Consider the following 12,474-nt stretch of genomic DNA (forward strand, 5'->3'; position numbering starts at 1 on the left):
CTGGGCTGAAAATTCCATGGCTGATATGATTTGAATACAAGAAATTTTAAAATGGAGAACCCATTCATCTGTGTAGTTACTACCTCTCCCTGTGCTTAATGTTTTTTTGTGGTTTGTTATTTGCTTTTTTTTAATGTCTTCTCCCTTCTTGTGATTAGAAGTGTTTTCAGGACAAACTAGTTATTTGGGAATGTCCAGACTTTCCAAAGTATAGTTTATTTAGCAGTGTGGTATTCCCCTTGCTGCTTTCCTCTGAAGAAATTAGCTGAACATTAACAAGATTGAGTATCTTTCATAGCCTACTGTGAAAGAGATGCTAAACCACTCACTCAGCAGCCTTTGTCAACACTTCAGATTGCAAATGAAGTGAGTAAATGAAAAGGATGTTGATTTACAACTGAAAGGGTGGTCTTCAGCATATTGGATCACTAGCTAAGTTTCTAAAATGCTGTTTGCTGAAATTCTAGATTCTGGCTTACAAGCAATAGTGCAAACCATTTGCAGAATAATCAAATGTGTATACTTGAAATCCTTAGTTTTAATTATCCTTTTGAGTCTCATCATTATTTTTTCCCCCTTGCACACACTTAAATATTCAGTATTTAAGAGATTTCAGAATCTAAAGACAATCGAATAATTTTTGAGCCAAAAATAGGAATTAGGCAATTTGGTATACAGGTCTGCCTCCAGTCTGCTATATATCTTCAATTTAATGCTAATAAATAATGTGTGATTAAATTCTGAGGCCAGCTTTGAAAAATCCCATGTTAACTTAGGGGTAATTAAATATGGAAATCTATTATGAGTGCTGTGTAGGTAACTTTTATTTATGCTTAGTAAAGTATAAAATGGGCATCTCTATTTATAAAGCTATTGTTTAAGGTTCCCATTTGTTCTGTCCTTGATTTAATTCAGTCTATTCAAGTTTTGCTCAAACAGCAGGTTTGGTCATTAGTAAATAACATTAAAATAGCTCAACCCTTTGATCTGTACAGTCCTTACATATAATGTGCCTGAAGGCATGCGTAATGTAAATATTTTCTAAGTGCAAATAATTAAAAGATTTTTGTATAATAGGCATGTTGAAACTAGCAGTATTTTGAAGATTTTTCAGTTCCTGTTGGATGACACAGGGAGAAAATAAACAAGAAAAACCTCAAATAATCTCAAAATTTACAAGTCATTTGGTTTTAATAGCAGTTATAAAATTATTATGCTTTTAAATCCCATCCATTTTTACATAGGAGAAAAAGTGTTCTTATTTATTTACATAATTATATAATGTATAGTGATTTTAATCTTCAGAAGTAAAAAATTTGACAAGGTTCATCAAAGTTCTGGTTTTATTTTGAGTGTGCTGCTGTGTTTATTAATATTACTTAGTTGATCTGCTGAAAAAGCATTTCTAGTTACAGGATTTTGTTGCTTTTTTGATTATTAGACTGTCGGGTTGAACATCATCCTATGACCATGGCACAGTTCAGTGAACAAATTCCATCTTTACATATTAATCAGTACTGAGGAAACCAATAAAGAAATTGTCAGTTCCTGGTGTGAACTCCATCTCCAACAAAAAAGGAAAAAGTCCCTGCCAGTGTGACTGCTAATGCACTGGTTTACTCCAAAGGTTGAACCACTCAGTTTTCATTCTTGAAAGCAGCATAGTTATCTTTATAGTTATAGTATAGTTGCAGTGCATAGTTGTCATTAACTTCTTGCCTTTTTTACAGCCATTTATTCCCAAAAATTGTGAATGAGGAGGTAGCCTGTTAACTTGAGGTCACCTTTTGTTTCCTCTGTAATTCTGGAGCTTGTGTAGGATAGGGAGATGTTTCTCTTGATCACTTGAAACCAGTTCTTAAGCAGCTTTGAGCTCTAATATGTCGCAAGGAGCTCTCAAAGGTCCTTTCTAAAGCTAGCAGTGTCTTTGCATTTCCCCAGAGCTCAAATTGTTCATATATATAAAACTGCAAAGCTTTCTGTAGCTTAAAACACAGACATTTTGTGAGATGAACTACTAATTATTCTCAGTAATTATTTGTACAAATAATAAAATAGAATTATTTCTAAATGCTGCTTTTCTTAAAGCAAAAGATTCTCAAAAGACATGCATATTGTAAATGCACTGTGCTCAAAAGAATACTTCAAAAGAATACTTTTGATTTCTTTCTCTGTGGTGTCTGAGGGTACAGTTTAGGGAAAGGCAAGTGCAGGCTCCACTGAAATCAGCAGTCCTGGCTTGTCTCGTCTTTGACAGAGCATTTCAGCTGTGTCACTTACTTGGATCAGAAATCTGAAAAATACTACAGGAAAACAAAAATGGAAGTTGTCTGCCTGGTACAACTGACTAAACTATCCCTCCCAGTGCAAGAGGTAGGGAGAGGAAGCTGGATTGTCTTTTCTACCAGCAGCCCACACTGGTTTTACCTAAATGTGTCAGGAAGCTGTATTCTAAGAAAGTAAACGACCAGTTTTACTTGTAGTATAAATACAAGATTTAAGAGATACAAGATACAAGAAAGAGATTACTCTTGTCATTTAACAGCTCTTTTAGCTAAAGTGCCTGGCCCTGTTCTGTCAAGTTTATGAAATTCCTGAGCAATCTTTATTATCATTCTTTCTTAGGCCCTCTAGATTACTATAATGATACATCTTTATAATCTGTGATTTTTCTCTTGTTTTCCTAGAGAATTGTGTCGCTGTTGTTTCATTCGCTTTGCTCTTAAATTGAAAGGTTGGAGAGCTCATGAAGGCGAGGGCAGAGGCTGGAGTTCTCTACCTGTCACACAGAACAGACGTGGCTGAGCTGTATCTTAGTTTGTGCAAAAGCAAATCCTGATCTCAGTCCTGCTCTTATGGAGGCTGAGGAGCCTGCACAGGCAAATTCCACACTTGCCGTAAATGTACACCATCATCGGCTTTTGCTGACAGCTTCAGTCAGCTGGCAGAAGAAGCTTCACAACCCGAGGCAACTTTTGATTATCCATAACTTAAATGCTTTAACATTCTGGAAATAGGGATCTGCAGCTTAAACTTGGCACCGGGCTCTGTGGGAAACCAGTGAAGCACAAGGAACAACAGAAGGCGAGGAAGTTCAGGCAGTGTAGCCAAGGAGACACCCAGGTGCATGGCAGCTTAGTTATCTGGTGCTTTTCTGTGTGAGTCTCACAAGCCTGTGTCAGTACATTGCTTTGCTGTTTCCAACAGGATTTAGGAGGGGAATGTAGTGCCAAAGCCAAGCTGGCACTTCTGAGAGGCCAGAGCATGTCACTTGGAGAAGATGTACTGTATTGCTGCTTGAGATGTCAGTATTTGGGCAGAGTCCAGTTGTGGGTTTGCTTGCAGTTCAAGTACTCAAATGAAATGGCTGTGATTATGAACTTTCTCTTTTTGTCTTGATGTAGTCTGGTAAAATTTTGTTCCTTATCATTTATCAAATTAGAGACACAGATCTATCAAGTGAATGACAAGTATGTAGTCAATTGTAATTTGATGATAAAGAATATTGCAAGATTTGTATCTTTCTCTTCTTTGGTATCCATAAATTTTGCAAAATCCCAGCTAAGCATGATCATGTGCAAGTAACCTAATGGCTCAACACTAGGTTTTCCATTAACACTCTACAGATATTTGCTTCCAGAAAAGATCAATTAAATGCATTTTCGTGGATTCCTGCCATGAAGATGATACTGTAATACTACAAGTATGCCTTCATGAAGGATAAAGAGTATTGTTGCCACTAGACAGCACAAATGAAAAACATTACTACAATCTCTTGCTACTTCATATTTGGCAATTGCTTACTTGGGGTTTCTTGTTTATTTTTTGCTAAACAGACTTGGATTATCACTTGCTTTTGTCTTCAACTCCTCCTACTTAATCCTCTTGTCAAAGCCCAGAGTTCCTGCGGGAATCCAGTCACAGATGATGTGAATGACATTGCAAAATTGGTAAGTACCTTTTATTTTACATTTAATTTTTAACATTATTCTGAATGTTAAAAAAATAGTCTGTGTCTTAGGGCACTTACATTTCTAAGCAATATTAGTAAATCTGTATTGGAACTAGGGGAATATTAAAAGAAAATCCATCAACATCTGTCACTTGAACTAAACCTTTTTTTGCAGTGAAAGTAGTTTCAGTGTTAACTGAACAGATTACCTTGACCAAAATGGAGTTGTATGTATGTACATATGTAGTTTCTTGACTCCAAACTCCAGTAAAAATTGCCAAAAATCTTCATTTCCTCAAACATTCTTTCAGAGCAGATTGTTCCCCATGCAGATTAAAGATTATTGTCTGTGTGTTACTGACTTGCATGGAGCAGACTGGCAGCAAACAGCTGAACTGAAGCAGAAGTCTTTACCTCAGGTATATGAAAGAAAATGCCACATATAAAAATAGTGTGGTATTAGACATTGTCGTTGTAGCAATCGAAGCAATGACAATTGAACAGGTTTTGCAGTCTTTGGGTGTGAGTGGGTTACAGGCATTATATGTTTCTCTGCTGGCTGTACCCAGAAGTTTAAGTCTGAAGGACTCACAGCTTCATATAAAAACTAAATTCTTTTAAGGAAGTTTTAACTGTTACTTAATTTACCACTGCATTAACCTGAAAAACAGCATCTGCTTGTGAAGTCAATTGGTGTTTAGCTCCACTGAAGTTAATAATTATGCTATTTTGCAGTAGTGCAGGATATAACACCGAAGTTTCTAAGAAATAATATATACAGAACACTTAGCAAGCATACCTTCATCTGCATATTGAATCTAGCTGAAAATTGTGGCTTCATTGTGGGAAAAAAGTTGCAACATCAGTGTTATTATTGTCAAGCACTTATATTAAAACCCCTAGCATTTGCTGTCTGTGCAGTGTTCTTAACTTGTTTTCTTTGGTCCTTTTTATACACATTGGCACATAGTGTAAATCTCTAGGTGGGCTCTATAGTCCTACTTAAATGTTTAGTGCTTCAAATTAGTCCCTTTAGGCAGAATTTTGAAGTATTGGCATATTTATTCCAGATAATATTTCATCTCTTGGAAGAGTATTAAGCTTTGAGATAAACCTGTTGAAAGCATGCAAGAGCAACAGAAGTCCTGTGAGGGCTGGTGAAATTTTATAGTCCAGGGATAGTAATAACTTTTTGTCAATGATGTGTCCTGAGAACAAAAGCTTTAACGTTCCCTTTAGTACAATTTAAACTTCAAGATTGTATAAATACAGATTACAAAAAATGTGCAAGCAGCTTGAATAATCCCACTCCCCAGGTTACACTGTTCTTCTGCTACTGACAAGCTTGAGTAGAGTGGGGTTGGGCTGAGCTTCTTTGGACGCTCCTCCATGAGGATGCTGTGTGCTCATTCTCCTGACTTAGAACCATATCTTTCAGATCACCCTACAAATGCAAAATTGAGGTCAAGTTTCCAAGCAAGTTCAAAGATACTTTGAGTTGGAGAAATAACAGAGAGATGCAGAAAGTACAAAGCCCCAGACACACAGATTCTCTCTGAGTTGAACGAGTTGTTTTGAGGAAAGTCTGCCTCCCTGTTTTGTCTGTGTTAATATTTGCAGAAATAATTTCAATGAAGTCACTTGAGAATTAAAAGGATAAGGTGAAAATAAGTTTAGTACCATCAATTTAGTATAAGAACTCTTTGTTTCAATTAATGTGACTAAATTGCATGTTGATCATTCTCTTTTGAAATTCTTCAACATGGCAACTAGACATTGAGAACAAAATTTTAAAAATACATAATGAGGTTTAAAATACCTTTAAAACAAAACTTTGTTAGCTGACAGTGTAAAAGGGAGAAGCCTACAGAGAATACTGACTGATCATACTGCTTTGTAGCAAGTACAGGTTTTTTTATGCTCTATGAACTATATCCTTAGTGCCTATAAAAACGACTCCAACTCTTGCAAATAGAAGTAAAAATTTTGTACCATTTCTGCTTTTTGGAGCACCACATGCTCATTGAATTAAGGAGTGATGTTCTCATGATGTGTATCTTCAAAATTCAACCCAATCCCTCAGCATCTCCTTGTATGACTCACTCTCTCAACTCCTCCTCAGCTTTGCTGCCCTTCTCTGTTGTTCCTCTTGCAGTGAGGGGCCCAGAACTGGACAAAGGACTTGACCTGTGGCTTCACCAGTTCCAAGTACAGGGAGACAATCACTGCCCTGGTCCTGCTGGCCACAGTATTGCTGATACAGACCAGGATACTGACGGCCTTCTTGGCTGCCTGGGCACATGTTGGATCATGTTCAGCCAGCCCTCAACCAGCACCCCCATGTCCTTTACTTGCAGGCAGCCACTGTTCCCCTAGCCCGTAGCACAGGGTAGAATTGTGACGAGTGCAGGACCTGGCACTTTGCTTTATTCAACCTCAGACAACTGGTCCCAGTCAACTGATGGAGCCGGTCCAGCTCCCCCTGCAGAGCCATCTTTGTTTCCAGCAGATCAACGCTGCCACCCAACTTAGTGACTGAGAGTGCTCTTGGTCTCCTTGTCCAGATCATCAATAAAGATAATAAATAAACTGATACTGGCTGACCCCAATAATGAGCCCCAGGGAACACTAATCACCACCTTCTTTTGGCACCATTCATCATTGGTCTCTGGGTCCAGCCATCCAGGCAGTTTTTTTTACCCAGTGAAAGGTGTACTTGTCCAAAGCATGAGCTGCCAGCTTCTCCAGGAGTATGCTGTGGGAGACAGAATCAAGGGTTTTACTGAGATTGAGGTAGGCAACATCCACAGTCTTTCCCTTTGTCTGGAAAGTATATGGGCCTTTAAGTAAGAGTTTTATTTCTTTGCTCATCCGAAGAATCTGTGCCTGTAGAACTTAGGGTCTTTAATAAATATCCTTGCCTTTCACGCTGAGAACATATTGTAGCCTGGAGGATTTCACAGAAGTGTTATGTGTACAGTTATTGCTCATAGTTATTATGATGTTATCCGCAAACTCTGTCACATTTGGACACAGTAATGTAATAGTTGTTCCTAAATGCTTTATTCTCAGCCAGACTGTCATGTTCTTTAACCCTTTTTGTCCACATTGGTGAGTATAGCCCTGTCTGTGTGCAATAAACTATCTGTCCAGCAGTAGTGCACAAATCCCATCACTTAAGGATATTGGCCTCTCTTCCTCTTGTCTCGTCACAAATTATCAAACATAACTAATCTAGAGCCTAGATTCAGTTGGGCATGAATCCTCCTCAGAGGCAGACTATGATCTCTTTCATCTCCCCAAAATGTTGGTCTGTCCTGGGCCATTTCTCCTCACTGTAAAGTTACCTCACCATCTCTTCCTAACCATTCAGGTCTTCAGCAAAGGTGTCTTATTTGGCTCTTGATGCTTCACAGACCCTTCAAAGTTCACTTTTAAAACTTTCATTGTTTTTCTTGTCATAATAGGAGCAATTTTTTTTGTAGTTCTCTGGACAAACAAGTACACTGTTCTTCCAAATTCTTGGTGGATAAAAATCCAGTCTATGAAAAATGTTTTTCTAGCTTCAGCTTCTGTAATTTTGCTCTTCTGTCTGTTCACATGCTGCTCTGACCCTTTATCTTCTACTTATTTCCTTCAAGCTGTTCCTCCTTTTTTTTTCCACTATCAATGGCAAGCTTCTTGAGTTTATCTTCAAAGGTACTATTAACACTGCCTGTGTTGTCATAACACATGCTGAGTTTGCCCTGAGCTTCTCCTCATTATTTCCATGGTATCTGTTACACTGTTTGTGGTCGCAGGAAAAATGCTCCTTGACGAACTCCAGGCAGATTCCCGTCCTCTTCCTATCTCATGCTAAAATTCTTTGCAGTATGAATCCATATCCCTCATTTGGCTTTTTCTCCAGTATGCTTCCCCCCCCCCACCACAGACACACACTTCTACTGCAGTGCACCTACAGCTTGCTAAACAGTGCCACATTTCCCCGTCCAGTCTTTGTTCATTTGATACTGGGCTTGCTGTAAACTGACACTGTAAACCCTCTGCATCACTTGTAGAAAACTCCTGAGCATGACTGTGGCTGTGTTCTGCTCAACTTTATTGTACTATAGGGATATGAGAACATGCCTGAGTCAAGACCCTGAGTGAATATAGACATTAGATGTCTACTAAGCCTAAGCTATTGGAGAATTAGTAAGCATGCTGTGCAGTGCCTGAAAATGTGGGTCATTTGCCTAATCAACTTTGTTTTGTGTAATAAATTGAGGACAGATGTGTGGCGTAACCTGTTTTCAGTGGTCTTAATCTGGATTTTCACTAGCACCATGCTAGACTCACACCAGAATAAAGAATTGGAGAGAAAGAAATTCAATAACCATAAGGTTTCTGACCATTAGTCAATGTAAGACCAACCCCTTAGTAAAAAAATTGACTTGTATATTTTGTAGGATTAAATTTATTCACATCTAGGTAATATAATTTTGTCATATGAAGAATATATTCTAAGTAAAATGATCTTAAGAAGCAAAGAACAATTGAACAATCATTTTGAGTTTTTAATGGTGAGAAGTTTAAAAGAGCATAATTTCATACCTATAGAGAATGAAAGTATTTAGAGAACATTCATTCTGCACTACTCACCACGTGACCTCCTGCTTCTTTTGTAAGGAAGATGTCTGGAGGGAAGCACATTCCTTGATGAGCAAATGTTCCATATTATGAAAATGTAATTGCAGCACCTGTCAATAATGTCTGTCCCCATTGTTCTTTTCAGCACAGTAAGTCAGCAGAAAGCTGCATCTCTGTAATTATGCATTTGATTTTGCATAAGAATTAGGAATCAGTTGTATATATGTTTGTTAAATATGAATGTCAAAACCTACATATAAATAGACTTTTCACTGGGCTGTGCAGTATGTACAGAATACATCTACATATTTTTGTTTCGTCCATTAACAGAATCTAAAATACCTCTTCTTCCATGAACTACTTCTCTAAAGAAATTTTCTTCTTTTGAATGTTAGAAACCCAAACAATAGTCAGGATTTACTGACCAGTTCCTTGCTGGAGACATGCTGTCAAATACTTTGCTTTCACATTACATCTTTGCTGTAAATATGTACTTTACACTCTCTGCCACGTTTGATTTTTATTTTTAAATGGATTTAACTCTCCTGAGTGAAGGGGTTACAAAAAATGATCCAGAGTTGTTATGCTGCAAATAATCTGCCACTATGACTGTAAAAAGTGTGAACGGAAATTGTTAGCATGTTGTCTTAAGCCAAATGATGAGGGTTTTATTAACTGCTTCATTAGCAGATGAGATAGAGTGGATTGCAGAGATGAAGGACAGACAGTGGAAGCTCCTGCAGGAAAAGAAAAGCCAGGGAAGCAGTTAGAAAGAGCTAAAGAGCTAGAGTGGGACTTTTGGCAAGGGCATGTAGTGCTAGGACAATGGGGAATGGCTTTAAATTGAAAGAGGAGAAATTTAGATTAGATCTAAGCAAGAAATTCTTTACTGGGAGGGTGGTAAGGCACTGGAGCAGGTTGCCTGGAGAAGTGGTGGGGTCCTTTCCCTGGAAAAGTGTCAGGACAAAGTTGAATGGGGTTCTGAGCAACCTGATGTAGTGAAAGATGTCCCTGTCCATGGTAGGGAGTTGGAACCAGATTGTCTGTAAGGTCCCTTCCAACTCAAACCGTTCTATTATTCTAGGAAAAGAACAGGAAAAGGGAAATAAATAGAGAGAAATTCAAGGTAGAATTTATATCCAAAAGGAAAGTATGTTTTTTCCCATCATATGCTTTAGAGTAAAAAAGAAAACACTGTCAATGGAAAATGGAATTTTACTTTATTAACATACTTTATATTTTAAATGTGTATAAAAAATTATAGCTGTGTTTGTCTCCTCATAATTTTTATAAAAATCACAATAAAAGGAATTTGCAAGAGTAGTAGGCCTCATTTCAAAGAATGTGACTGCAGATAGGTCATCTCTCATGTCTGCTGTTGAAATGAAAGAGTAGTTTATGGAACCCAAATCACTTTTATATCCTTTTTTCATCTCCACATCTATGTGACCACGAGCATTTTTTAAAACATGTTTGGGCTATGCAATGTTAACAGTGCCATATTAAATATTCAGACCTCTCTATGTCAAAAGTAATCTTACATTCCCCAGTTTGAGATTTTGTTACAACTGGGAATATAGCACTTTCTGTTGGTTTTATATGGATTTAAAGACATAAGCCTAGATTCCCTGCTCTTCAACTCTTCTCAGCCTGTTAGGATATCTGCAATTACACACAGCCACTAAATCAGGGAAAAATTTTGTGACATTTTAATAGAAGTTCAATGCTTTTGCTTCTATACGTTCCTTTGCAAGATTATCGGTTGGCATTCTCTATAATAAAACTGTTACTTCTGTTTAAAGCAAGATAAGTTGTGCAGGCACAACTTACCTTGTGGCCCCCCACATTTTTCACTCATGGAGTACTCATGGAGTACTCATGGAGTTAAGTAGAGGAACTAATAAAAAAGCCATTCCAGGACTCAGGTGGTTTCAAGGGACAGTTCTATTCCAAACACCTTTGCTCAGGCAGGTCAGAGCCACCCTGTCATCTGCTCCTTGTTGGAAGCCACAGCAGTCAGGCACCCTGCACCGAGTGGGTGTGCAGAATCCATTCATTCCTTTCAGGATCATTTCAGCAGATGAAAATCCAGTGGTTGGATTTGCATCAAAGTCTTGGTGGTTAGTGTTCAACAAAATTTCAAGACACATTTCAGCAAAGCAAGGGAGTACAAAATACAGACCTAGTATAGACATATCTTTTACTCTCGCATCAGGGGCGTTACTCTATTTTCCGTGTGAGAGTTGGGAAGTCCAAGTGTGATACAAATGTAACTCCTCACTTTGAGATCCATCCTTTACCAGTGCAGCATTTGACATGTGGACTTCAGTCAACAAAACTTTAACAAGTTTTTTCTTGAGGCAGTGCATGTATTTTGTCTTTGACACCCTCCTCCCAGTGATCTTCATTTTTAGTAGTAAATTCAAAAATATCTTATCTGATTCACAGTCTGTCAAGGAGAGAAATATCTGAGGCTGAGCTGTTTGCTCAGGCTCTGATTGAGAAGGTGTAAGAGCTCTTGGGCACTTGAATTTTTTTAACTGTGCGTGAAAAGTGCTTGAGAGGCTCTGATGCCAGGAAAGTAGATTGTATACATAATGCATATCAATCCTTGTAGTGTTCATTGATATGGAACAAATTTAATCTTCCAGTGACCTTTCTTAAAGAGCAGTGGTTTTGCTGGCATTGCTCAGTGTGGAATCCCTCTAGAGTGCGTGTGGGAAACTTTGCACATAGAGTAGCATCTTCACTATCTGTGCTGCCTAAAGTGCTGCTAATCCTACCTCTCTAGGCATGCAAAGGAAGCTAGAAAAAAACCTGAATATCTATTAGTATGCTGTGATGCTGTGATGTTTTAAAGAAGGAAATAATAGACAAAAAAATTGGATGAGGATTTAGAATAAATCTGATGCTCTAAAGAAAGAACAAATGTATTGAAATATTTTTCAGCACATTTATAGCATCTTGAATCAACTCCCAAAAATGCCAGGTAAATAGAAATTAATATGGAGAATTTTATGGCGCTTCTGCTTTGGGAATGTATAAGTATAAAAATAAAAGAAAAATAAAAGAAGAAACAAAACTGATTTATGGGAGGGAATTTTTAAGGATCATTTATACAGTAACTTTTCTAAAGCTGTAGGAGAAAAAAAATGTCATTGAGCTGAAAAATTGTAGCTTAGCCCACATAAATTAAAAAATGTTTGGAATTCACTTGTGTTTGGCTGCGTATAAGCATTGCCCTCGATCATTTTTAGAACCATAATGTTTTGAAATAACTGGTTTAATTTTCAATTGAAACAGACTTTTAATTAAGAAATAAAACATTATATTTTGCCAAACAAAATACTACCTAAAAACCGCTCTGGGGAAAAGAAATCCCTGTGCTGGTTGCTATAGCAGCAGAATCAAAAGCAGCCATAACAGAATGATCTTTAACCTGAAGTAGAAATGCTTTTGCACCAAAGAAGCTACATCTGTGCAAATTGTTTTAGACTATGTGGATTTCAAACCAGGATGAGAAGTATCAATTGACTCTTTCATTGACAGAAGATAGGCTTATTGTATCAGTAAGCATCATATTATGACACTTTTGAAAAAATATTTCAAAAGGCTGTGGATTTGTGGCAGTCCAGTGACTGTTGGACTGTTCATCTCCCAACCCAGCACATTCCCCAGATGTTCAGCCATGTCTCACAGTAGTGTTGGAACCCATCTGTGGCAGATTGTATAGGATAATTCAGTGGGAACCCTTCTTCCACTGCTTGTCTTTGCTGCAGCACACTTTGTGCTCACCCCCATCTGCAAAGCTGCAGCTTACGTGTGTGGAAGCTCTCCTTTGCCCCAGGACATTGCTGTGATATAATGATATTGCTCATCATTAGTTAGAAGCA

General features: G+C 37.8%; 1 protein-coding gene across 2 annotated transcripts in view; it reads left to right on the forward strand.

Annotated features, from left to right (window-relative positions):
- The window catches only part of KITLG (KIT ligand), a 56,457-nt gene that overhangs the window by 21,728 nt on the left and 22,255 nt on the right, over window positions 1-12,474 (forward strand). For both annotated transcript variants that reach the window (XM_059846824.1, XM_059846823.1), the window contains exon 2: window positions 3,837-3,950. In XM_059846824.1, coding sequence (XP_059702807.1) covers window positions 3,837-3,950 — 114 coding nt within the window. The remainder of the gene's footprint in view (window positions 1-3,836; window positions 3,951-12,474) is intronic.

This window comes from Haemorhous mexicanus, chromosome 5 (genome assembly GCF_027477595.1).
Source record: "Haemorhous mexicanus isolate bHaeMex1 chromosome 5, bHaeMex1.pri, whole genome shotgun sequence".
Lineage (NCBI taxonomy): Eukaryota > Metazoa > Chordata > Aves > Passeriformes > Fringillidae > Haemorhous > Haemorhous mexicanus.